This window comes from Carassius auratus, chromosome 13, assembly GCF_003368295.1.
Source record: "Carassius auratus strain Wakin chromosome 13, ASM336829v1, whole genome shotgun sequence".
Classification (NCBI taxonomy): Eukaryota; Metazoa; Chordata; class Actinopteri; order Cypriniformes; family Cyprinidae; genus Carassius; species Carassius auratus.
The window spans coordinates 781,817-809,686 of NC_039255.1; the positions used below are offsets into that span (position 1 = coordinate 781,817).

Genomic DNA, 27,870 nt, shown 5'->3' on the forward strand with positions numbered 1-27,870 from the left:
AGGTGAAGATATCTGTAACATTTGAGTAATGAATATGTAAAAGAGATCACTCAATAAAAATCTACAATGCTGCAAAAAGTTGCTTTAGTGTGCAAGCATCAATATATGACATTCATAGGATCTTGGGACAATGAAGTGCAAAACCTTAGATGACATAACTCCGTAGAGATGATTGTTTTCATATTCAAAATTGCCGTAAGGCAAGTACATATATTTTATAATGTGGCCATTAATTCTCCTGCACTGTGGTATTAGTTGAGCTTTATTATGGAGTTCTGTTGCATCTCAGTGAAGACAAGAATAGTTGCTAGTACATATCATAAATGATTCACAAGTCATCCATTATGAATGACTAGGTTAAAACCAAGTCATAAACAAACAGATGAAGACCAATAGACTAAAATATCTTTGTATGTTACTTTGATATATTTGTATACACACACACACACACACACATAGTGGAGACCAAAATTAGAGAACAATTCATAAATACTTAATTTTGTCTAAAATATTGTTAATCTTTATCACGCAAGATTTGAAGGACTATTAGTCATAAGTATATAATCACTGTTCTACAGTACTAAAATTTTTTGAAAAATAACCAAGCTGTTTCAACAGAAACCTTTATTTTGTGGAAAACACAGTAATCAAAATTAGGGAACAGTAACAGCTGTAGTACTAAAGAAGATTACGACAAATTTTTTAGATTTACAGCTGTCAAAAACGAGTAGGAAGTGTGGAGGCCCCTGCTTTGAATGAGTTCAGGACATCACTAGTTTCTCACACTATGCCGGTGTAATCTTGGTCCACTCTTCGTCCAGTTTCTTCCATAGTTTGATAACTTAGGAGTTTTCTTAGCCATAACTTTGTCGCCAAAGATTTTCAATCAGGTTTGGCTCATGACTCTGGGCTGGCCATTTCATTATTTTATTCAGGATTCAAGGAAAAAGTTTTTTTCCATTTTGCTGTGTGAAAGGGAGCATTGTCTTGCATGAATATTGTAGGCTAATTGGGAGATGCTTACAGGGAAGGAACCGTATGTTGCAGAAGAAGGTTCTGACAAAAATTAGCATTTACCCCGCCATGTATCTGTAAGAGGCCCAACTCCTGTTGCAAAAAACATCCCCCAAACCATGACACTTCCTCCTCCACCTTTCCCCAGTTTAACACCGAACACAATGTTTCCCATCTAACCCAAATAAATTAAACTTGCTCTCATCATTAAAGAGAACATGCAATAAAGGCAAATCTAGCCTTTTGATTTGTTGTGCTGATAAGAGGCTTGGTCACTGCAGAGTGTACTTTCAGTCCGGCTTCACTTAAACAGAGTCTCTGTATTATCCGGTCCTCTCATGCCATTGTTTTATGTGGAAGGCCAGCCGTTTTGGGGGACTTGAATGAATTAGTGATATTGTAAAGCTGCAATATTCGAGAAATCACAGATTTGGAATAACCAAATTATCGTGCAATGACTGAAAGAGTCACCCCTTTGGCCTTCATCTGGACAACCGCCTGTCACAGGGTTTCAGTCATCCTAGAGTGGCCCACAATCTTGCAATCTCAGTGAAAATTGGAGGTATGCTGCGAGTTAAAAAGGGTTTGTATTAGAATTTAGGAAACTATCTCCAGGTGCCAGATTAACACCAATAACATAGTAGGTAAAATAGTAGGAAAGAACTATAGTGAATTAAATGGTCAATTTGATTCATTCATATATATTCATTCAAGACGTCAACTGACTAAACTGATTAAAAGAAAAACTTTTAATGATTTGTTTTAGTCACACCTCAGAACTTTTTACCAAAGCCTATATACCTGAAATATATAGACTTTTCTGAATAGATTGACAGAGATTCTATGAAATAAGATAAAAGCTAAGACAGAGATTTGACTTTCCTTGCACATGACAACTCATTTTCACAATTATATCAAGTAATCGCACATGCTCAGTTGATCTCTAACACATCTGATGTCTGTTTAGGCGTGTTACATGCAAATCTACGTGCAAAGTCTCTGTACAAATCAGAATGGTACACATTATGTTATCATTACTAACTTATTTAATATTCAGTACATATGAACAAAGTGTAAAACGACAAGGGCATGGTTGCTGCGGTTCTGCCATTCCTCTGTGGTTTGCTCGTCAATTGCGGTTATCGCAACAGGCTGAAATGTACCTATAACAATATTTACAATATAAACAATGCTACAAGTTGGGTTATATGTATTTTTTTGAGTTAAGCCAAAAACTAATAGTGAATAGTATTTAATTGATTCACTGAAACAGACATATTGAATCGTTTCACACAAATGATAGATAGATTTGGGTTTGGGCTTTCTTTCCTTATCCATTAGTGTAACACACAATGAGGACAGGATTTTTCACACCAAATAAATGCAATGGTTTGCTGATGCAATCCAACCCAGAGCACTGCGAGTGACAAAATTTCCACTGGTCACATGATCTGACTGCCAAATCTGCATATATCCCTTTTTCGCATTATTGTCCATAGTCGTACTCCTCAGATAAACTGATAGTCGGATCCAGAGCGTTTCACATGGCTGGAACAATTATTGTTAATCCATCATCATAACTAGGGGCACACAAAGCAGAAGGCGCTGCCAATATCGCTCGTCTGGCAAGGCGGAAACATGCCCTCACATTGCTTTCATCTCTGCATGCACGTCGATTCATAATTCATTATTTGTAAGAATTAGTGTGTGGGGGGGGGGTTAGGCACAGCAATCTCTGCTGTGCAATTCATCTAGGCATGAAAGACATCTAAACATTAAGGTGTTGTGCATTAAGAAAAATTAGGAGGGAGAAATCTTTGTGAATCAGTTCTTTTAAATTGTAACAAAAACATACTTAACTCAGAAATCTTGAAAATACTTGAATTTTGTGCATAAATGATTAAGGTCTGAAAAATGCATTAGTGCTAATTGCTTTTGATTTACAGCCTATTTTTAAATGCCCTTTCATGTTCAAGTTTCAAGTTCACCAGCTTAAAACATTTATATGCTGCTCCATAGGAAACTTTCAGGGCACTGAAATTACTGCACAAAAACTGAAAGTTCATTAATTTCGCAGATATTATTAGCCTAAGCAAAATTCAAATTAGCAATGATGAATGAGAATGTTGATCTGCAGTGTTAGATCTTAACTTTTAACTGCTACTGACAAGATTTTCCATCATTTGTTTCCCTTTGAACTTGAAAGTCAAAAGTTCCAAGTAGGTACCTTTACTTGAAATGCCACAGTGAAGCTGGTGTTTCAGCTCAGAAATGTACAGCCCCAGAAGCGCAACAACCCTAGAACCGCAACAACCCTGACTTCACAACCCAAAATGGCTGCTCAACACATCAAAAGTAAGCAAAACAGTAGTAATATATTGTTTTTAATTGAATAGTATTGCTAACTATGGATGCATCCATTTTGGTTTTCCAAACTGTGTACAGAAACGTAGTAAACTTGGGTGACACATCCCCATTCCCAATCCCCATTCCCAGCTCCAACTTCAGAGGTAAATGGAACACAGAAAGACACAATGCTGATCCAGGAACATGTCCTACTTTGTCTTTGTTATGCGAAATGGATAAAATGATGATGACATGATAGAATGATAGAATGTCGATGTCCCTTGTCCTTGCAGGATTTTAAAACTAAAATAACTTTCAGTTCAAGCCACTTTAAACGCAGACAGCAAATGCAAGACCTGGGCTGTTCAATAATTCAATGGAAACCTTTTTGTCCTCTTCAGAACAGACAGACAACATCCGAAGACAGACTTTGCTTCGGCTGACACACTCCATTCACTCACAGAAGGCCTACATTACTTTAATGGCACAAAATGATAGTTTACGATATGATAGTGTTGCAGAGCATCAGGTTGTAAAGCATTAAGCATCATTACGCTTGCTTTATATAAGTCAATCACACAGCTGATTGTTGAATATTGGGCCAAAGTTTGCACAACCTTAAATTAAATATGGAGAAAGAGCAAAAGCTTTTAGAAAAGACACTCAATAAAAGCCCTTTCTTCGTTCCATCTGAAGCTGAAGCTGACACTAAAAACCTCCATAAAAACATTTATAATCTTAAAACATTTCTTGAGAAGGGCTTTGAAAACACCCACGTAAGTGAAGATTAATGTTCACAAAGAAGAAACTGTGAAATAAAAAATAAAAAATCAATTTGATCACTGTGCACAAAACTTTATGTACTTTACACAGTTGTATGGTGCTAAGATAAAAAAAAAAAAAAAAATATATATATATATATATATATATATATATATATATATATATATATATATATATATATATATAATGAATGAATAAATTAAAATAATAATAATAATAAAATAATCACAATTTAGTAAACAGTGTGAGAGAATGCAATTATCTACTTCTCTACTTTTCAGTACTCCTAAATATACATACAGTACATGTACCTCTCTCTTTCTCTCTCTCTATATATATACACACACACACACACACTCACATACATTTTTTCTTATTAATTATTGGCCTATTTATGAAACACATTAATCTGACAACATCCACCATCTTGGATGCATTACTCTTTGCAATGCACTATGGGATTACTGCCTTCACGAAGGACATGTCATGCTGCCTTAGAGTTTGGCCAAAATGAGGCATCTCGGGAAGCTGCATAATCAAGCCTATTATGCCTATAGATTTTGGAACAGAGCTAGAGAACAATTAGCTACGATTCAGAATGCCCTGGAAATACATCCACTATAAGCTCTGATGGGCAAATCATACTGAAGAGAGCTATTCAGACCACAAGCATCTGCCTGGAGCTGCTCAATCAAAACTGTTCTTGGAAAAGCAGACACACGAGATTCTCTCCTAAATTTAACAACCGTACTGACGCATTGCTATCCAGCCCAACTGTTATTTGTGCTAATTGTTAATGTACTTTACACTGACAATGCATCTGAAATCTGTTATATTCAAAGTCTGTGAGCTGGAACAATCTGGATGTGAATTATTCTACTGGCGCACTGAGAGTAGCTGTAATAATCAGTGTTTGAGAAGCTTAAATATGGATAATATAGATATATGCTAGTAAGTTTGTCTAAATTCTTACTAAATATACCTTACAAAAGTTTAATGGAACAATTTAATAAATGGAATAATTGCTATTAAATAGAGAACAAATACAAGTGTTTAAAAAAATTAATGTTAGCAGACTTGACTAAAATTAAAGATGTTCTGCATTTCTACAACATCAAACGGAAAAATAAAAACTGCTTGCAAATCGCATTCTTAGCTTCATGCAACATGGTACATCTGCTGATTTGGAATACAACTTCCATAACTAGTAAATGTCTTTCTTCATTCTTTCCTTCCTTTGTTTCCTTGGAAAGAAATTAATCATTTTGAGTGAGAATGCACTAAAATGATAAAAAATTATCAATTAAAAAGCAAAGACTTTATATTTATATAAATGTATATTATATGCAGATTTTTTCCACAGTTTCCACAAAAATATTAAGCAGCACAACTGTTTTAAACAATGAGAATACGGTTTCTTGAGCATCAAATCAGTTTATAAGAATGATTTCTGAAGGAATTTTTGGCTGCTGAAAATTCAGCTTTACCATCAAAGGAATAAATCATATAAAATAAATAAAGTTCTTTGAAATTGTCATAATATATCACAACATTACTGTTTACTGTATTTTTTATTCATATATTTATTTATTTTTTATTGTACCAACCCCAGACTTTTAAATGGTAGTGTATATATATATATATATATTACAGTAAGCAAGCTTGCAGAAACCTGTTATCTCTTTTTTACAATAGACAATAGAAATTACCATTAAACAAGTGACTGAATTACAGCAAACTCCTCACTGATTTTTACTGGATAATGCTGTTCAGTGATCTGATTATTTTAGTTCGAAATACTGGGCCTTAAGCCATTTATAAAACAAACCAGATATGACATTATAACTTAAAAGCAAAGCATTTGTTAAAAACTATTGATTCTGCATCTAAGCAACCCACTCCGTGTGTGTCCTCCAGCACCCTGTTGTAGTCTGGGATAAATGCGCCAATAAGCTGGAATTCATTAACCACTTCCTCTAACACCTTACTGCTGTGCCAGCAACATACAATATGTCAGGAGCAATCCAGCTCAAACAATGGCTCATCCCGTCCAGCATCCATAAGCAATGCAAATGATAGAAGGTGGAAGATGCACTGGAGGGGTCTGCATCATAGATGGGAAATGGAGGGTGAAATTCACCTCAAGGATGCAACAGAGATCCCACATGTACTGCCACTCTGGATAAAAGGTCTGTGCGAGTCTGCAGCCCTCTTGCATGCCCTGCTGTGATAAGCCTGGACAGGAGAGTGAGCAATCACTGATTAAATCTGTGATTTAGCCCACGCCAGCACCCACCCGCAGCCTTGACCTCTGGGTTAGAGACTGCAGCAGCTATCTGATCATGAGCAAAATAGCTCTCAGCTGGTGAGGCTCCTGCGCTTGGGAATTTTTCAGTGGGGGTCAAAGGTGTGATCCATACGTACCCGTAGGGGGCTGATTCGGGAACAGCTGTGAACAAGACTCCACCGGAGTGAAAACAGCACTGATTAGCCCGTTACACTTGACCACACTGACAACAACCACAACTTTATCGCAATCACACACACACACACACATAAAGCATTTTTGATGCTAATGAAAATAAATCCCTCTTTTTGGCATCAGAACTAGTGATGGGTCCTTTTGACACTGCTTTATGAAGCTCCAAGATCTTTGTGGATCATTTGTTTTGAACCAATGATTCAGAATGTGTATCAAAGTCACGTGATTTCAGTAAACAAGGCTTCTTTAGGTGGTAATAGTTACGAAATTTAAAAGGTTTGCCACTAGGTGGTAAATATGTGTCTATATGGTTTTTACATGATCTTGGATCAATTGTATCAATTTGCAGCAAGAATTTTAGTTATAAGTCTCTTATTAGCTTGATTAACTCTTCATTAAAAAAATAAACAAATAAAAACATAAGCACTACAAATAAATTAGCAGTAAATGGCATGTGTGTGTATATATATATATATATATATATATATATATACACACACACACACACACACACACACATATATATATATATATATATATAGAACAGACTAAAAGTTTGGACACACCTTCTCATTCAAAGAGTTTTCTTTATTTTCATGACTATGACAATTGTGGAGTCACAATCCAATTCCAAAATGATTCTTGATCTACATGTTTTCTTCTATTTCTTCAATTAATTCTTCTGCTGTGCAAATACATATTTACAACTTTACATCTTAAACAAAATTGCAGATATACACTGTTTTGTTATAGTTGGAATCTCTGTATGTCACTACTGCCATATTAAAAACAGGGGTGTGAATCTTCACAGTTTTCACAATTCAATTCATCTGAGTTAACGCTTCCGGTATATGAGTCCGACAAGTCTGGGGCTGTCCTAAATTTAAGAAGTTATTTAAGAAGATTTTTAAGAAGATTCTTTTCAAGAATTTGAATTCTTCTTAGGTTGTGTCATTAAGAAAAAAGATAAGAACATTCTTTTTGGGGGGGAATACTAAATATTCTTATATTTTTTTTAAGTTAGAAAATAAGAAGAAATTGGCAGTTAAAAATATTTTTTTTTCTTAAGAATGTTTCGTGAATCCAGCCCCAGATCAGTGTCTTATCTCATGTTCAACTAATATTGTTTTAAATTCTATCTATCATTTAGCCAGTGGATTAGCTATTCTCTCTCTCTCTTTCTCTCTCTCTCTCTCTCTCTCTCACACACACACACACACACACACACAACACATAATGCTGATCCCTCTCACTATCTGTTTTTCTCTCTAATTTGTCACTACTAATCAGAGAAGAAAGCTGCAATCATTGCACCTCAGTGTTGAAGAAACATGCTGATGACAGCCAAGGTCTTCTTCACTGAGCTGATGAGCATGAGAGATGCAGTGAAGAACACTTGTGGACTTGAAGACTTGTATTCCCAGATTGGGACAAGCATCTGTTCGCCTTGAGAGTTGCCATCTTACATCAAGAAATTGCCAAATAGAATTCACTAAGCTTGCTTTAGTTAGATCTGTATCATTGATATTATCACTGCAGTTAATTAATTAATATATATTTCTTTTAAGTTCAAGGTGTGCACACAACACAAACATCAAAACTTACTGATGTTTGTCCCACTAAAATTATGTCACTTTCTGGACGATGATGGACAGCGTTTTGTTACTTAAAAGCATATTATTAAATAATAAAAGCATAATAAATGTTACAGAGGACATAGGAAAAACATTTAAATGAATTACCAATTAAACAGTATTCACAGGGTTTGTATTAAATGATTTGAATGAACACCTTAACATTTATGAAGTGCTTAAAAATTGCTAATTTGTCTTTTTTCCACTTCTTACAGTTTGCATGATTTCCATGTATTTTATTTTATAAAATATTTAATGTTATCAATTTAATAGTTTATTTGTATTAATAGTTAATCTATGGGATGACCCATAGATAAAACTGTGCATGACTTCAGTCAATGGTTTTCTTCCTTTAGAACCACAAGAGTCACACCAGGCTAACAGCCTTGATGCATTTCCACTGCAAACAAATAGAATAGTGTAAATTCCCATTATTGAACAACCTCACGACAGCATGACTAGTATAGAGGTTATTTGCATCATGTACGCATTTAATGCAGTGCATCAATCTCAAAAAAAGGAGAGCAGTACCATACTAACCATCTAATCAGTTGAATTTATGCACCATGGCTGTTTTTCAACATCCCTGCATATTTTCTCCAGCAACCCGACAACCACACACAAAAATAGCCATTTAAATTATGAAGCACCATATGCCCGTACACTCTATGGATTTCCTTACCGTCCCCAGTGCAGCCACAGAGAGCTGTAGCCATGCAATTAAACACCTTTATTATCAAACTGCCCTTTCACCACAATAAGATAAATGTTAAATTTAAAATGCAGATTCTATTATTCAGTCGTTTTTCCCCCAACCCAGTTCCATTCCAGGTTCAGAATGGTTGCCATGGAGATAGAGATCCTTAAGAAAATAAATAAGTGCCATTGATGAGCTAACAAAAGGTATACAGTGTTCATCAGAAATACTCATCAACAAGCTACCATCCAATTCTGCATAAAGAAAAACATACTCAAAAAACAAAAAACAAAAAAAAAACAATTAGACTATACAAGAACTGTGAGGTTCAAGGTTGGAAGAAATGAAATGGCTGTGAAGTTATGGTAAAAGTGAGAAAGAGACCACTTTAATAATCAGGATGAAAACAATCACTATGTCTCCTTGGGGACATGTTTGTACTGATCAGAAAGATATAAGAGCAGCGTAAGATAGTGTGCTTTGTTCTTGTTAAATCGAACATTCCGAAGCTCAAATGCAATAATGAAAGCTGTTACATTTCATGCCATTTATTTGCTTTTGGTTGACATATTACATCCAAAATGAATGTCTTTCCAACTTTCTGTCTGTTATGTCTGACTGTTAATACTGCTAAAATAAAGAAATACAGAATGTGGGGTTATGAAAGCCAGTTTCACCTAAGAGTAAAAAATACAACAAGTAATTGTAAGATAGTGGTTTAGATTAAAAAAAAAATTATCAGGATTATTATTTGTTTCAGTACTTGAAATAAATGTTATCTGAAATATATTACAAGTTATAAATATATAAATATAATAAAAAATAAAATGAAAGTTTAAAAAAATATAAACCAATAATATTTCAATTGCCAGGGCAACATTTCATAATCTGAAAACTACAACTGAAATAAATATGTATACAAAATAAAATAATAAGAATAGACATTTTGTTAAAAAAACAAAAACTAATGAAAATATTATAACAAAAACTTCTAAAGTGTTAATTTACACAATTTTTACACAAACTGTTTAATGCTGCCTAAAGGAGGCATAAATGCATTTGAACAGAAATCATTACTGTTCTGTATACTTCGATACTAATGGCTGAGGTGGGTCAGCGCTGGCATAATTTAATCTGTTTTTTTTTTTTGTACAACGCAGCATCTTTGCTCTAACCTTTAAGCACACACAGAGCAGCCTTAAAGACACCTTAAAATATGTAAAGTTTGAGAAATAAATTCGCAAATGTGAGATATAAAAATCACATTTGTGAGTCTCTGTGACTAAAAGTCAAAAGTATGAGCAATAAAGTTACAGTTGTGATATATAAATGCGAGTTGTATTTACCTTTTCAGTTGTTTTAACTTGTATCTAAAGGCCCAATGGAGCAAGTTTATGTAATGCATACCAATATTTAACCAGACTAACAGATTGCAGTGTGTGTGTGTGTGTGTGTGTGTGGGTCAGAGTGATTTTTTGCTAGAGACCAGATGATAGGGTAACAGGCAGATTCAATCACAAGTAAATGTGCTGATTACTAAGATCACAGTCTTGCTCTCACACACCCGTCCCCTTGAGAAAATCACTAAACTACACATCAGCACTGTCACTTAAATTCACAAAGCGTGAGCAACCCCTCCCCCCGGACCCAATGAGTGGGCTATAACACAAGAGACCTTTTAGTGGACACTTTACACATGGCCCAGGACAACGTTCATTATCTTGTCCACATAGATTTAGCTTTGTTCCAAAACATAGTATGCTCCTATAAGGAAATATAAAATATGACATATGTTGCCATGTGATCTATATGGCGATATTAAAATTTCTCAAATATACATTCTTTGGGTACATGAAGATGTACGTTTATAACATATATGAAATTCCCATATAGTGAAAATGTTTCATGCATTTTTACTTCATATGACAAATGTATTTAATATGGAAATTTGGGCAGCTTCCTTGTAAGGCAACATCTAAATGACTGAATTGAACACTATTCATAAATTGTAACTTAGTTAACTATTATTATAAATCACAGCTGATTCCAATAAAAGCTAATACACTTTACACTATATACAATACACAATACACTACATACACTATTTACACTAATACAATACACTATATATAATTTTGCTTTGCCATCACAGAAAAATTACAATAAAAACATTTTTTTTAATAAAATGTAATAATATTTCAAAATGTTTGTGTTTTATTATATTTTTTATAAAATAAATACATCCTGCACAAGACTTCTTATATGCAAAATGAAATATATAATACAGTATATACTGTATGCGGTATAAATACAGTACATTAACGTATATTGCATATACACATTTACACACACACACAATATACATATTAAGAATACTTTAAGAACTTTATATATTTAACAAAGCCTCTGCACAGAACACTGCACATGGATGAAATGCAGGATCCAAATGCCCTCTCAGATCAACATGAACCATCATTCGATGCACAGAAAACAACTTCTTACATCAAATATTTACATCTCCTTGACACCTTACTAAACGAATTCCAGACTACAAAAGTCTTACATGAAAACTCTTGACCTAAACTGTGTTTTATCTTTAGATATGCATGAAAAGAGGAATTACATTTCACTCATCACATCACAAAGAACATGATACCAATTAAAGACTCCTTTGATCTCACATACAACCGCTATAAGGAGTAAAACCCATTTTCTCAACCACCCCTCAAGAAAATGAGCTGAGGCTGTGGTCCAAAACAAACAGCAAATCCTATACTACAAGAATCACTCGGCGTGAAATACACAGAGAAACATGCTCAATTGCCAATTAATAAACCCACACAATGACCATTTATATTGGAAAACCTTTTATATATATATATATAATAAACCCTGGGTTTATTTATTTATTTATTTATTACTTAAAGTGTTTTTGGATATGTGTGGTCACCTGTTTGCCTCAAACAGCATCCTGGTTTTTGAAAAAAAAAATATATAGATTTTTGGGAAATTGTCTTCAGCTTCCTGTTACCTAAAAGAATGAGGTACCGAGATAGAGGGCAGGGGAGGAGAAGGGCTGCTCAGGTGGGCTGTTTCTATTGATTCTTCATGTGGGGACTATTTCCTGAGTGCCTCTGATTTGTCTGTCACATCACATTATGACTTGTGTGCTTTGAGTTCCATTTTTCTCTGTGATACTGCATGAGGTGTCGCAGACTTTTATGTGCCACCAGTATTGAGAGAATGTATTGAATTCTCTGCGGTTTGGTTATTATTGTCTGAGTACTTGATTTACTCATCTGGGCGAATTTCAGAAAGCAATACTGAAATGCTGTAATCAAGTTACCCATTGTAAAAGTGTTTCTGTCAATGTGTGAGCAAGATGGCAGGGGGCATGTCTGGCTTTTAGACGTCTCGCTGTGCTGTGGTCTGGAAGTGCTGGCAGTCATGACACAGAAAATTGTCATGTAGGAAATATTGTATCTAACCAATAAAAAATCTTATTGTGACTTTAAAAGCTTTAATGCATGTGTAAAACCAATAAGCCTCATTACTATGGAGGTAAAAGGTTCAAATTACCTTCCTTGCATAAATTAGGACTATGCAACCTAATATCTATGCATAGAAACATTGATCAATATAATGCAACAGTAAAGTACATTCCACACATATGTATTTATTTTTTTTAGATGTTAGATGTATACTAATAATATCAATAATAATTTAGACAATTAAGTTGCATGATTATTGTGATTCAAAAAGGGTTCTGATAAAATAGTTTGCTTAGTATAGAAGATCTAGTTAAATTAAAATGAACTTATTAAATTAAATACATAAAAAATAAATTACAAATATAATATTTTTTTGTTTTAATTCAGATTCAGATATGAGAATTGGATAAATAAAATAAAACAAAATTAAAATAAAATGGACAAAGTCATTGTTTACTAAAGAATCAAACTCCCTTAAAAGACACCTGCCATCTTTCTGCTGTGTAAGAAACTTTTTGACACATTTAATAAATCTGCGTAGTGAGCTCAACAGGCAAATCAATTTAGCTAGCCTTTTCCTGAGATATCTCAACCTGCTCGCTTACACCACAATGCACATGTAACACAGACCGCAGGCGATTTCCCGTCTTCCTCCTGTAATTGATTGTGATCAACCTTGAAAAATCCACATCTGAACATTTATCCAAGGCTTTTGGAGAAATAAATGGACTAAACAAAGTTGACAACTTCCTGCAAAAGTGCCACTGCAATATTTGCATTTCACAGGAGGACGCCACCAGAATTAGGATCATTTTCATAAACATTGATGACATTTCTTTCATGTCCCAGTTTCGGTTGCATCAAAGATGATTCTAATAGATAACGCCAAGGTTACTTGTGATAGTAATCAAAGGAATAGTAATTGTAAAAGCGAGCGGAGACTGCTTATGCATCGGGTGTAAATGAAATTAGCATTTGTTAGCATAATCACATGGGAACAAAGAGAAATCATCATTTCCTTTAAGGATTATGCATCAGAGAATAATGCCTTGAGAAACAATCTCAAAAAATAACTCAGGCCAAGGTCAGTGTGTGTACTTGTTTTCGGATGTAAAATTATATACACTCTAATTGTTATTCATCTGGGGAAAAATCATCTGTATATGCTTCGCTTCAAACTCTTGTTGAAAGTCATCACTTTTTCACCTTCAGCACAGAAATCTGCATCTTAACCACCTGCACCTAACCATTTAGTTTACCAAGGAGGTAAATGTATTAACACAGCATTGCGCCTAAATTGCCATCCACATTTTTGTAGCCCAAACACACTTCGTTTCTATTCAAATTAGGCTCATTATATCTTGTGTCTTTATATTTATGGCGTAAGACTGCAGAAGTCTGCTGCATCGTTCCACAACGTAGCCCTCAGAACCAACCTATAAAAACGAGAATTGTGGCATGCAAATTGCCTTCAGATTTTGTGGGTACGTTAGCGCCATTACCTGATTTGCATAACTCGTTTAGCAAACCTGAAAACAACACAGACAGTGCATGAAAAAAAGTGTGCTATCAGTGAACCAGCGAATTCCCATACAAATTGATCCTGCTTACAAATTTTGCGGCCAAGTCGAGACATCATACTAAGCTCTGCCCTGTCTGTCACGTTTTAACAGATAGAGCAAAATGAGCAAGACCGTCTAGGAAGTCAATTAAAAAGGAAGTAATTAAAATGTATTCAGGGCAAAAAATTTCTAAAAGCGCAGTGATCACCAACCTTAAAAAAAATCTGCTAAACTTTTGGAAATGAAAGTGTCCTGAAAAGCTTTTTGTAACATTTTGATGATCTCTTTTAAGAGCTAGATTTACAAACTTGTCAAAATACAGGGCTGAGTATGCTTTAAAACACACACATACTGAATAATTACAAATTTCAGTCAAACAAAATAATTTACAAACCTCCATAACAGGAGCCTAACCGGTTTCTTACTGTGCATCACCCTATTATAAAAATATATGGTTTCATAACAGCTTGTACACGTACATTTAAAAGTGGCAATTTAATTGCTAAGTGCTACTCACAGAGAGTTGTACTACACTTGCAGCAACTGTCGCTAAGCTATAATTGCTTTTTCAATTGCACTATCAGCATATGACAGATGCAACAGAGATTTCTATTCGATTCTGAAGTGAAACACAATCGCGTTTTTAATTTCAACATGGCATAACATGAAAAGAAATGCAAATTATCTTTCTTCTCATTATAGTATACAGCTGCTGAACAAACAATGTCCTCAAATATCCCAGCTGAGAATATTGCAGAAAATAATAACTTTTGAAGCATGCGGACCCCCGACTATTCGGAGGCTTCCACGTGGCGGCCCAGGGTGACTTTAAAGTGCAGCCTTGCTCGACTAAGGTTGTGTCAGTCTGTGTGTTCATCAGCTCTCCCCGAACGCCCAACCCTCCATCGACTCGTCCTTGAGAAGCACTCTCATCTCTGTGGTCGGTCCTATCACATCACTGTTTTATGGCTGTAACATTAATAATAGGCCAGTTAATCTCATTGCCCATTTCTGAAAGTTCCCTCTCTTGGTGACTGAATTTTATTTGTGCATGCATCCTACATTATAATGAGGGAGAAAATAAGCCTGTTTCCATTCTGATGCTTTATTAGGCTAATGAAATCCTTTTAACTTGTTTATTTTTGGTCTTTCATAACAGCATGAAGCTGTATACTGTGGAATTTTTAAAAGTTAATTATTCATGTCCTTGTTGTATATCAAGTACTGCACTTCAATGCAAGTAAAATTAGTTTTCGATTTCATTTTGATCTATTTTATCCTAAACATGTTTTTATTTTGAGTAAGTTTTCACTTTTTTATCGATTTCTATCAGATCTCCAAGGGATATCTGTCAAGGAAATGTCCAAAATAGTATGATGCACTTCACAAAAGAAGTCTCAAAAGACGTTTGAGTTGCACACTTACACTGACTTCTTTCACCGATGCTAAATTATCTCTCAGTGGATGCTTCCTTCTGCTCAGTTGGGATATTACAGATAGCAGAACAGTTTTTGTGACTGACAGTCTCATTTGGTTCGAATACAGGTTAGATGTTAATGGAAAAACCTCTTTTATGCCCACTGTAATTGCCATGGTACGATTTGCAATTGCGACAATGGAACGCTAGATGATCTGACAGTATAATATATGCTGGAGTATTGCTCGGCAGAGAAAAGTTAAAATCTTTGAATATTCATGGTTTTACTGGATGTGTGACAACGATATATGGGGGAGACAACAACTGTGTAAAAAACAAGGCATAAAACATGGATTTTCATAGCATGCTGTGAGTTTTTTTGTTAATTTCTCTACAAAATGGCACAGGTGTTAAAATGGAAAAAAAAAAGTGCATACGGTATGAATTGCATTCACTACAAACACAAAATTCAGGATAAAGCAAATTACTCTATCTTTAGAGACACATTACTGGCAGCACATATTCATACGACACTTGTGTTTGAACTATGAAGGACAACGTGAACACAACCACATTTGGTTCTTGCTTTGAATGTAGTGGCCTCAGTCATCATCTATTTCTGAGGACAAAAAAATAAATTAATAAAATAACTATTCGTTAACCAGATGCAATAACTTAAAATTGAATACAGTATTTTAAATATTAATGTGATTTTTTTCATTTATTCGGTAACTGCATTCTATAACACTACAATATTTGTCATAATAACCATAAAAGACACAAAATCTCACACCACGAATATACCCCATATTAATGTTACAAAACAATACAATATAATATAATCACTTTTTTTAACAGGTAAAAATGTTTACATTTTTAAATTAAGCATGTATGATAATTGAATATGAGCCATACTGATTAACCACTAAATATATCCACAATGAAACACACACAAAATACGTATCTTTTGCTTTGAAGGGAGAAAGGCAATGCTAGTTTAGTAATCGCATTTCTACAGAGTAAATGTCTTAAACTTTAAACAGGAAGCGTAGCCACATTCCATAAATCCTCTTCTTCCAGTTATTTTCTCGGTGCATGACAAAAACTTTCCTTCAGAATGATATCAGCACTGGGCGGATGTCATTATTATCATTACAAAGAGTCTGAGGCAGCCATGAATTATCCAGCTAAAGGCTCAAACCCATCCACTGTCCGTACAAATCAGTTCAGCTCATTTCACACTTGGAGCGACTTATTGTAAGCTATTCACATAAAATCTGAATCAAATGCATGTTGGACTAGCCCGAGCGGCCGAATATTTTTTGATCAGCTAAATAACCCTGCACTGTATCACACTTTTAAAGTGCATGAACAGAATCAATGCCATGAGCAGTCCATTGCTAGCCATAAAGACAAATTTGAACTCCTGCAGAAGAATTACTTTATATAATTCTATATCATATCTGTGCCAAATAGATGCAGAACGGCCTCCCAAGAGATGCCAAAGAACAAAACTCCCCAGTAATGCGAAACAGAGGATGTGCTCATTATTTCTGTTTCAGATAAATAGAGGTAAATGAATATTAATGGAGGATTTATCATCAGCGTTTAATAATATGAGCTTAATTTCCGTCATGCAGAGAAGCCTCAAAATGTCTAAATAATTTAAAACACAAAACTCAGGAGCAATTATTGTCTGCAGTTTTGCCTCCACCCACTTTCCTGCTAAAATCATATGTCAATAAACTAACTACCAATGCTGTTTTTCATACAAAGACAACTATTCAAATCATTTTTATGAGACCAGGAAGACCAGAAATATCACTGGCCATTTGGTTTGTAAAGCTCAGTGTGGCATCATCATAATTTCTTTGACTAAATATTAATTTGTGACAAATGAGTAATTTCACACCTGCCTTCCTTTTATTTATTTATTTTTTCTTAAACTGTACCAACACACAATATCTCTCCTCCTTAAATTACCGAATTTGCAAAAACTGCAACCTCAGCAAACAGTGTCTCAACCCATCTTTTTGTCTGACCAGTACGAGGAGTGTCTGGTCAGACTAATTTAAAAACAGCCATTGCAATTCTGATTTATGCCACTAGTAGTGCAGAAATTACACACAGCATTAAATACAGAGCTGTAACTGTTTCAGCAGGATATAAAGGATATGACCTCACAGGTTTCAAAGAGGGAATACTTTAATTAGAAGCATCTATGCTGTTTATTTCTGCAGGTTCAGAGCTTGTTGTTATCTGGAATCCCTTCTAATCAGACAATGACAAACGGTAGGTCAGCATGGCCACTGAACAGGGTCATCCCAAAGCATACTGAATCAATGAGTGTTTTAAAACATTTCAGCCTAATGTGTCACCGGAGAAAGACAAATACTAATGATAATAATGGTATTTTCACTTACTATACAGCGGAGTCCAAAAGTCTGAAAGCACTATTGAAAAGATTTCTGTTTTGCATTTCATGTGTCTTTTGGGATTTTTTTTAAATAAATAAATATAATATTATATATATATATATATATATATATATATATATATACAGTAAATATATATATGTATATGTGTGTGTGTGTGTGAAAAGTTCAGATGCAAAAGCCTCTAAGTGCCATCTGAAATTTTCATTTAAAATTTGGATTTTTATCAAGCTCCTATGCTAAGGTTGAGTCATTTTACTTTAATGGCAATGTGCAGGTCCTTTTCCAGGCTATTAAAGTGGAATATATATATATAAATCTTAAAACCTGGCGATTTTCAATTAAAAATATATATTCTGGGCTTTTGGAGCCCATATATAGGAATTTCCACTAAACAGTCAAATCAGAGTAAAATAATCCTGACAGATAAAAGTCACAGCATAATCACAGACTAACAATAATCTTATATCAATGTTTTGACAACATAATCTTCCTAAAACTACAGAAAATCTGATATCGTTTTGATGTAACTACTTTCAAATAATCTGGAAAGCCCAAATATTTTGGAAGCCATGACAGGACTACCAAAGCTCTTGTAAAGTTATGTCTGAAAGGCCAAAATGAACGGAAAGAACATGAGGAACATTTTGCTTACTCTAACAAATAATCACGAACAGCCTAAGTGTTCTTTTTACTTGCAGTTCTCAGCATTTTTGATGTCCTAGTCACTGTGCTCGAAAGCTGATTAGATGACACTTTCCAAGTTTAATTCTCCAATCAGAAGCCATCAATTTTCTTATGCAGCATGAGAGCATCGTTTTGATGATGATGGTAGTAAAAGGACCATATGGTCATTCAGCAGTCAGGGACCGACCTCCCAGGAAATCTAAGCTATGAACTTGCCAAACATTTGTGGGATGTAACTGACTGGCAGAGAACAGATTCAAGCCTACCAAAGAAGAGCGTAAATGAAAAAGAAATGATTTGGGACATGCAAATTGGGTCATTTGCATAAATATTACTTCATGCCAATCAATATTAATTAAAAATGGTGATGAAGGAGAAGATTTGGTTAGAATGAAACCCATTTGATTTGTCTATAACTAGAAAAAAAATAGAATATTCTCAAATCACATAATAAATCTGAACCGTGTTATACGGGCCAAACCGGCCTCGCAGAGTTCTGAATATGCAAATGCGAATTTCGTGCTCACTTATTTATTTACACAAAACATTTGAAATCACATCTGGTGCCTTGGGATTTATTGTGTGTCCACGTGATCAATTACAGCTATCTACCTAAACTTGACTCTGTAAACACAGAGGAACGTATGACCCAAATAATTACAAATACTTTTGCTTAGGGCTACCTTTCCCTTCATGTTTTTCAAAGTGACAGAGAGGAGCCCAATTAGATTCAAATTTGATTCAATATGCACCCGTTTATAGCTGTACTGTCTAACAGGAAAATATGCAGGATAGAATATTTTTTCCTAACATGACAATATATAAAGCGTTTTATTATTTTAAAGAGAAATAGCAGCTGCACAGCTGGAAACATTTATGGACTTTGGGTTCAAGTTGTACCTTTTTACTTAGATAATATTTATTAAAATAATATCTAGGCTATAATAAGAGACTTACATTGGAATGAGGCCAGTCTGTTGAAAAAATATAAGCACAATACATAATATGGATGCTAACATTATTTTCATAAAGAAAAATCTTGCTTACCTTTTTTGTGCAAACTTAATGCAAATGTAATAATTGTCACCAGAGCAATATCTGCATATGTGCATAAAAAACAGACCATTTGTGATATACCACCCACCCCAGCACAAAAGTGTAACTTATCCATAATAAAGCAGTTTAAATAGTTTTTGTTGTTGCCACTGTCTGAAGCCGCATACCTGTGATATCTAGAAACTGCACTAATACATCACATATAAAGGTTGAACACACTAGAGAGTTCGCAGCATCTATTACTTTTTTTTTTCTTGCTGGCTTTGCAAAAACTAACACGGGCATCATTATAAAAGGCTTTAGAAGTAGTTTTACTTATATGAATTTGATTGATATGAGCTTCACAAATAATCCATGTACCACAGTGGTTTTGCATCATATCGGTAAATACAATTTTCATGGATGTATGCTAAACACTTCCTCCTACCTATATCAGAGTCAGAATCTTGAAGTCGGTAAATAAATCAAATGGATCCTATTTACTATATAAATGCACAATCTTGGCGCCTCTGTAATCTTGTATCAAAATGCAATAACTCGCTCTGCCTCTGAAACATTTCTTTTTAGCTGCATCGATAATCCCTTTTACTTTTCAACCATTCTCCTCTTTTCCTCTGGTAATAAATGCTATATATACATAATAAATACTATACAGTATAATAACTTATTTTAAAAATGTACAATGGGTTGTGAACTGAATTTCACTTTGACATTAAACCTTTAATTTTGCATAAAGCAAGACACCTGAAGCACAAAAATAAAATTAGATATTATATGAAAAAACACTACAATAAAGACTGATGCACACATTCTCCCTTCAAGAAGTGACTAGAATTCAAGTTGGCCTCCAAGTTGAGGGAACAATGGTGATCAACATGATGCGCTGTGACTACTGATCAAATGTGAATAAAAGACTGCACTATGCAGAGGAGATGTAGAGCCTTCTCATGGCCCCTGGCATCCATAAAAGGGGCCTCGCTCTTCTAAACTAACAATAAGCAAGCAGTTTTATTTTCAATATCTTCTTTGGATTGCAACAATAAACCCAAAGGTTTTTCAGAAAAACTTCTCTGCAAATGCAACAATAAGAAAGTCTACAAATAATTCATTGGGACAATGATGCAATCCACCCAACACTCGGAGGTCAGAGAATAATAAATAAATCATTTCACTCTGCGTTCTCATTTGTAACCATTCATGTTTCTCTGAAATCTGACATTTGAAATTCCAGTGGGAGTATATTATCACATGTGCATTACTCAGCACAAACTGACACATTGTGGACGTGCACTTCATTAGCATCAGCCAAATTCCCCTTTCTTGCTCCGCAACACGCTCTGGAGCCCTGGGCCCGATAAGGGTCGTTTGCACAAAGTGACAGTTCAGTTCCCCCACAGATCCGAGTGCAAGGGGCCCGGACCCTGCAGTGCACTCAGGCAAGTTGCTTCTCCAGAAATGGTCAGCCAAAAGAGCAAACGGCAACTGATGGAGCAAGGCAAACCAGTGGTGGAGAGAGAGAGACAGAGAGTAATGAGAAACAGCCTCGAGACGTTGCTCATCTTCTCCAGCAGGGCTTCATTTGTGACTAATTTAGGAGACACAATTCGGAGCGTTTGACTTTGAGCCATCACATCAAGTGTAACTGTGCCTGGAGAGGAGATGATACAGAAATAAAGAGAGAAATACCACTTGCCGATAATGAGAACGTGCGATTGCCCGCATGTCCCATATATGGCCACCACACAAAAGCAAGGAGCCCTATGGGGACCACTGCTTAAAAAGATCATCCATAACAAGACTGTGGTACAAAAATAACTCCGTACCAAGTAAGATATGAGTTACATTGGTGCATGAACAATATAAAGCACTATAAAAAAAAGAATATAATGCTTAAATCCCTTCTGATGGTCAAAATTTCAGCATAACTTAATTCAAAGCCATTTTATCTGTTCTTTTTTTCACCAGCAAGTCCTTTTGTCACATCAGACAACCATGCCATATCAAGTTGAGTGCTGGAGCTGTGAATAAATTGTGGCAGCCTACTTTATAGACTAACTTGCAGTGCAAAACTAGCCTTGGCATCCCATTTTCCCAGCCGCGGTTTCATGGCCAAGGTTGACATTTCTACAGAAATCACTAGTTTTAAAAGTATGAAGGCTGGTGAGATGGATTTCACTGCTGATTATGTGTGGGTGACGTTCAAACTTTTGCCAAAATGTGCCACATTCAAAAATGGCTTGCAACTCTGAATATAAAGTTTCAAACATTCAGGGTATAAAAGCCTTTCCTGGTCACATTCTGGCTGATTGAATATGTGTCCTCAAACAAATGACTATTCGGCTGATTTAGATTCATATCTGTTTGTTGAAATTATGGTTAGTTATAGCCAAATACATCAAGCTGTTTGAAGCCACGTTCAACAAACCCAACGTGTTAATACACCAACATAACCATAAATCCGTTACCGCAATATTCCTGCAATCAGCTAATGCCTGCTCAAGTGCGTTTAATGTGCACCAACATCGTAATTATCCATTATGCAAGTCTAATATGTTTTTACATTTCAAAACATTTTACTTTCATTCTTGGCGAGGCAGCATTTGAAACACTGATGTTATCATAAATGTATAATCAAGCTCATGTTTTTGCTGGCTTGCTGGATATCATCCTGCAGAGTGTAATGAACCAGAAAACCAGATCCTCTCATCGCCCCATTCAAAGACCACACTTTGTTACCATGCACACAACCAGGCGTGAGGGATATCAAAGACAACCATTTATTTTGGACCCGCTCAGTACAGATCTTTTTTTGTCGAGGCTGTTTGAAGGCGTGCGCTGCTGAACGCTCATCCGGGAGGGCAGAAGCCTCATTCTCACACTACAGCGGGGCTGTGTGCTCTTTTAAACCTGTGATAGCAATCCACTAAAGCCTCCGCTCTATAAATAGAAGCTTTCAGTGTAATCTTTAAAAAAAAAAAAAAAAAAAAAGGAAAAAATAAGCTGGTGCGTTTAAGCTTCTCTAAACATGCAGATAGCTGAAAGTTACTGAAACATTACTTTTTACTAGTAAAACTATATTTCCAGTGCCTTGGATGATGACTTTATACAAAAATAAAATAGTTTGAGATGGGAGTTCTGTTTAAGAATTCATAGACTGAGAAAGAGTAATATCAATTAGAGTCTGTGATATAATAAACGCTCGCACAATAACTGGGGGACAAAATAATCAATGGCTTAATCTTAATTTCAAGCTTGATTCATATTTAAAACATTCCTAAATGAATATCACTCTCTGTTACAAGATCGTAAATGGAATATGACACAGTTTTGGAATGGGATATAAAAGGTAATTTGAAAAGGGGGATGGAAAAAACGAAATTGGGGGCCTACTTAACTCAACTGAACCTTGACAATTCCAAAGCACTGTGTTCCGCTTGAACGGGAAAGCCGCCACCTTCTCCCAAGGGGGTTATTATTTTCAGCTAGTGAAACCAGAATGCTATAGAATGGTTACTCCCTCTCTTTCTCTCTTTCTATCGCCACCTTATTATTCATTATTTTTGAATCAGTGTGCTGGGATTGATGTGAGACTGTCAGCATCCTTTCTCGGCCAACCTTCTCTGTGTGCTGTTGTCCTTTCACAGTAGGCTGGGTCATCTCTGCCTCCAGTTGATCTCTATCTCGTGCCAGTTGTGAAATGTTACAGATGCTAATTAGCTGTAACATCGGTGACCCCGATACTGCTCGATTATACATCATCCCCCCATCAGAAATGTTTATACTGCTAACAAATTCCTTCGAAGGCATTTGTGGCAATCTGTTGCTGCCAGCGTCCATGGCAGGAGACAAAGCTGGACAGCAGAGGGACGATTGATCGCCTGTCACTGAAGGAGGCTGACAGCAGCATAACAATTACATTTGGGCCAAAAGGCTAAGTATGGTGTAAGGTGCTTTAGGTTCAACCGACCCTCTTCATTGCCAAAGCTTTTCCAAAGATAGTATTCAGGAATTTTGTATTGCCATTTGGATTTGCAATTAAGGAGATAAAGGATATAACGTGAGATAACATGATGTAAAAGTACATTAGACTGTTCCAAAAAACAAAAAAAGGGTGGGGGGGTAATTAATTAATCTCAAACCAGGTGGTTACACTTCTGACATAACATAAAAAAACATAAAATCCTGTTCTGTACACCCAGAAACTGTTGTAAAACTAAACAAAAAAGTCAAAGACTTCAGTAGCAGAGCACAGCGAGCTGTATTTGGTGTTCTTTTAAGTGGAAGGGTGGAGGAATACAAGGGGGCATCATAAAGGCAATGTAATTGAGCTGTGAAATGATCTCCAGCATTAAAGGCCTGCAGCTTCTGGTTCATACTCACCCTCCTTGGATGGGCGCCGCACCTCCGCGCTCAGATTGCACACCTGCGCCGAGCGCACCTGAGGAGTCAGGCATCCTTCGGTTTGGGGATTTAAAGGCAACACCACGTTACTGAGCATCAGCACACTTTCAGATTCCCCATCGCCTAAATGTTGTGGGCAGGTGCATTTAGCGTAGACTATTCCACACGATTCAGCTTTCTCTCCTTTCAAGCAGTTTTCCAACCACGTGCATAACACCTGACATCCAAACTGACTTGGGCTCGCCTTGTTTAAAACCACAAACTCCACCATAGACCTTTCCTCCTCTTCGGTCTTCTTCGTCGTCAATCCGTTGTAATCATAGGCAAACACTCGCCGGAGCTGCACAAAATTTTTGTCGTAATGCAAAAACACGTAAATATTCTTGGCGTCATCACACAGGTGCACGATGGACTCGTTGATCCTCAACAGCTCGTTGATCTTCTCGTGAGAGAAGTGATCGAACTGGTAAGCCAGCAGAGAGAATTCAGAACAGCTAATTTCTGGTTTGTAAAGTTTTAGGTAGATGCTGTATTTGGTAGGATCTGGGTTCTCCAACGTCCAAGTGCAGTTTGTGAAGTTCTTGGGAAACATTTCATTTATCGAGTAAGATCCATAGATAACTCCTTTTACCAGTGTGGAACACCAGAAATCTTGGGCACCAGTATATCCAAACATAACCAGGAGATAGGTGGAAAATATATAAATCAACAGATTACGAACAGCCTTCATCCTATGTCATTTGGCCTGCAAGAGAAACAGAGATGCACTACGTATATTGTCAGCCTATATGGTGTGAAGTGATGCTTTCTCAAAGAGTTTCAGTCCAAGATCTCTTTACTATCCAGTTTAGCTTTATGTTAAACACACACTTACCTACATTGTTCGTTTGCACCACCTATTTTCAATCATAAACCACCATCTCGATTTTATAGAGATCCAAATGATCCTTTCCATGGGAATGTAACACATTTCGGATAAACATTGCCACCTTGTGGTGTTTAATAAATTGGGGGTAATAACTTTGGGCATCTGCTGTGGCAGGATAGAACTGCATAATGTTTAGCGATCAAATTATCATTTAATATGATCATTACACACTGAATGATCTTTACCGTGTTTGAATGACTGACAGTGTCGGACACAATGATCACTGACATTCAGTAGCTTTAAGGTGGTTATATTAATCAGCGACTCGTTCGTTTTGAAGGATAAAAAGGTTGGCATTGCATGTCACGAACAAAAAAGACAATAAAACGCTTTGTTTTTTGTTCATTCGAGGGTAATGTGTCGCAATTCTGCAGTGATCTACATGTCTGACCTGATAATAATCATCTAACTAGATATCTGTCTGCTCAGACACTGTTGAGATTTCTATAAAAAAAAAAAAAAAAAAAAAATTTAAAAAAAACACATTTACTAAATACCGTCTTTTATATAAAGGGATCATATCCGATCGGACTTATAATGTCGTGATCCATGCAAGGATCAAAGCAGTGTTACTTTCATCATTTAATTCATCAACTGAACGCAGTCTATGATTTTCATGAGGCAAAAACTTTGATTTCGATGTAATGATTTTCTCTCTGTGACGATCTGCTATACGTGTCTCATCATAATGTGTGCAAATGTGTTGAATTCCCACATATTCTAGAAGTCTGAAAGAAAGGCGACGGAGAGGGAGAGAGAAAGAGAGAGGGAGATCCAGCAGATGAGAAAAGCAATTCGATGTCCTGTTGCATGAACCTGCAGGCATTGCAGCTGTGTGCAGTGTCACAGCATTCCCAAACCGAGCCGTTATTTTCATTCTTTGATCACCTTAAATGCGGCACTACTTAAAAAACATAGCAAAATGCGTACGATGCAATGTACAGAGGGCTTATACACGATTACAGAGGACGAGACAGTATTGGCGAACATTGCAATCATCGCGCGCTACTTTTCCTTTAAACCGATGTCGCGTCGCACGCTGGCACTTTTCGTTCATTATCACGGGAGCGTTCCAGATTGTCGTGTCGCGTCACGATCAGTAATGAACGGAATAGAATGGGGGGGGGGGGGGGGGTGGAAGCTAAATAAATAAAAACTGCAGCGACGTCTTTTCATATTCACACTCTCCTACAAAAAAAAGTCTAGCGTGATTGTCAAGTCGTCAGATTTTAGGGGGTGCAAACCTGAATATGGTCACCTAACCGGATTTTAAGATATAGGCTACAGTCGGCACCAAACTCCATTCTGTGTCATTTGCCTGTGAAACTCGTCGTTCATCGTTTAACTTCCCACTGGCCCTGGTGTAACGTTCGAGTCATCTGAAACATTGACGTAGTTTGTATTGCATTAATCAGAATGAACCGTGGAACTCAGATCTTTAACTCGTTTATGCATTGTAGAGGGGTAAACTTGGGCGAGGGCCATCTCAGTATCGTTTAGACCCAGGCTACATATTTATCCATCTACTTAACTATAATAATAATACTATTATTAATAATAAATATAAGTCTTACCTTGCACTCTGAAAGCTATGGCTATTTTTCCCACATACTCGGAAACATCCTTTAGAAATGAAACGTGTCGCTCCCTTGCGAATCGTTATCTCCCATTGCCTATGAATAGAAGTCTAGAGCAACACGATGGTCAATGAGCAAAAATGCACTAGTCTCCAGGCTGGATCATCATCTCGCTCCTTTTTTTTTTTTTTTTTTTACCTCAACGCAACCAAGTGATGAGAACGCAACCGAAGTCAGCGGACACTAGCGAGGGCTGAAAATGTTGTGAAATCTCGTCTGAGCATTAGTCGTTGTCTGGCCGTCCCTCAAGAGATGCCCAGGTCGGGTAGCAGGTAGAGCGCAATCCCTGACGGATGGAGGATGCTGCTGACTCGCTGTGGAGTGAGATGGAAAGCGCTTTCTCGCCGAGCCTCAGGACTGGAGCTGCAATATCACGTCACTGCCACTAAGATAAGGCACGTATGGACGTCTCGAGCTGCGTCTCTCACCATCTCACCCCCCTTCCTTTGGATAACATAGAAACTCTTTTTTATGGGAAAATCAAGGCAGAGGAATGTCCCTCGGACTGGAGCTAACAACACAGTGTCTTTTCTGCGACCGCATGGACTTTTTTTTTTTTTTGGTTTGGTTGGTTTTTAGCAGAAGCCTCTGGAATAATAATTCATAAGAGGCTTGTTTTCCATGGGATTGTATTTGCATAAGATTTTGAGATATGTGTACAGGAACTCGTGAAGTTGCTTCATCTTCTTCCTTATCGCACCATCATTAAGAATTAGATTTTTTTTTTTTTTTTTTTGGTCTCGAGAAAGAAAATACTGTATTTTTCTTCCAGATATAAATATAGATGTTGAGAGAATTTTTTTGTTTTTATATTTGGGTTTGTAATTGCAGTCGGCTGTGGTTGTCCGTACAAGAATTCACCAGGAGACCTAGAGTTTCCAACCAACTATCAAAGGTACAGTTATTTTTCATACTAATAATAACTAATATTACTAATAATATTAATATAGGTCTAATACAAAATATTAAAAATTGTATTATATTTGTTTTCTTTTCATTATACAATTAACAAAAGCAAAAAGACCTCTAACACTAGCTTGCAGTATTCTTTTTTTATTTATTCTATTATTTAAAAAAACCTTGCTATGTGTAGCCTACTGTGTTAAGCTAACTGAGACTTGTTATAGCACTTGTATATCATTGCTATTTTGTTGATTTTGATTGCTTCCATTGTCCATATTTGTAAGTTTGCTTTGGATAAAAGTGTCTGCTAAATGTGTAAATGTAAATAATAAATATTATAATTTTATATTTACAGCTCTTGATTTAAATATTCTGAAGAACACATTTTTAATGGTAG

At 36.0% G+C, this 27,870-nt stretch overlaps 1 protein-coding gene across 6 annotated transcripts in view; it reads right to left on the reverse strand.

Moving 5' to 3' along the window:
* Positions 1 to 26,935, reverse strand: part of adgrb3 (adhesion G protein-coupled receptor B3) — a 151,403-nt gene extending 124,468 nt beyond the window's left edge. For 2 of the 6 annotated variants that reach the window (XM_026277707.1, XM_026277705.1), the window contains exons 1-2: positions 26,508 to 26,932; positions 23,985 to 24,750 (exon numbers count right to left, since the gene is read on the reverse strand). In XM_026277707.1, the coding sequence (XP_026133492.1) occupies positions 23,985 to 24,735 (751 nt within the window). In that variant the 5' untranslated portion in view covers positions 24,736 to 24,750; positions 26,508 to 26,932. Of the gene's footprint in view, positions 1 to 23,984; positions 24,751 to 26,507 lie in introns of those variants that run through there. The other 4 variants (XM_026277708.1, XM_026277709.1, XM_026277710.1 and 1 more) reach the window with 4 other exon arrangements.
* Between the last annotated feature and the right edge of the window lie 935 nt (positions 26,936 to 27,870).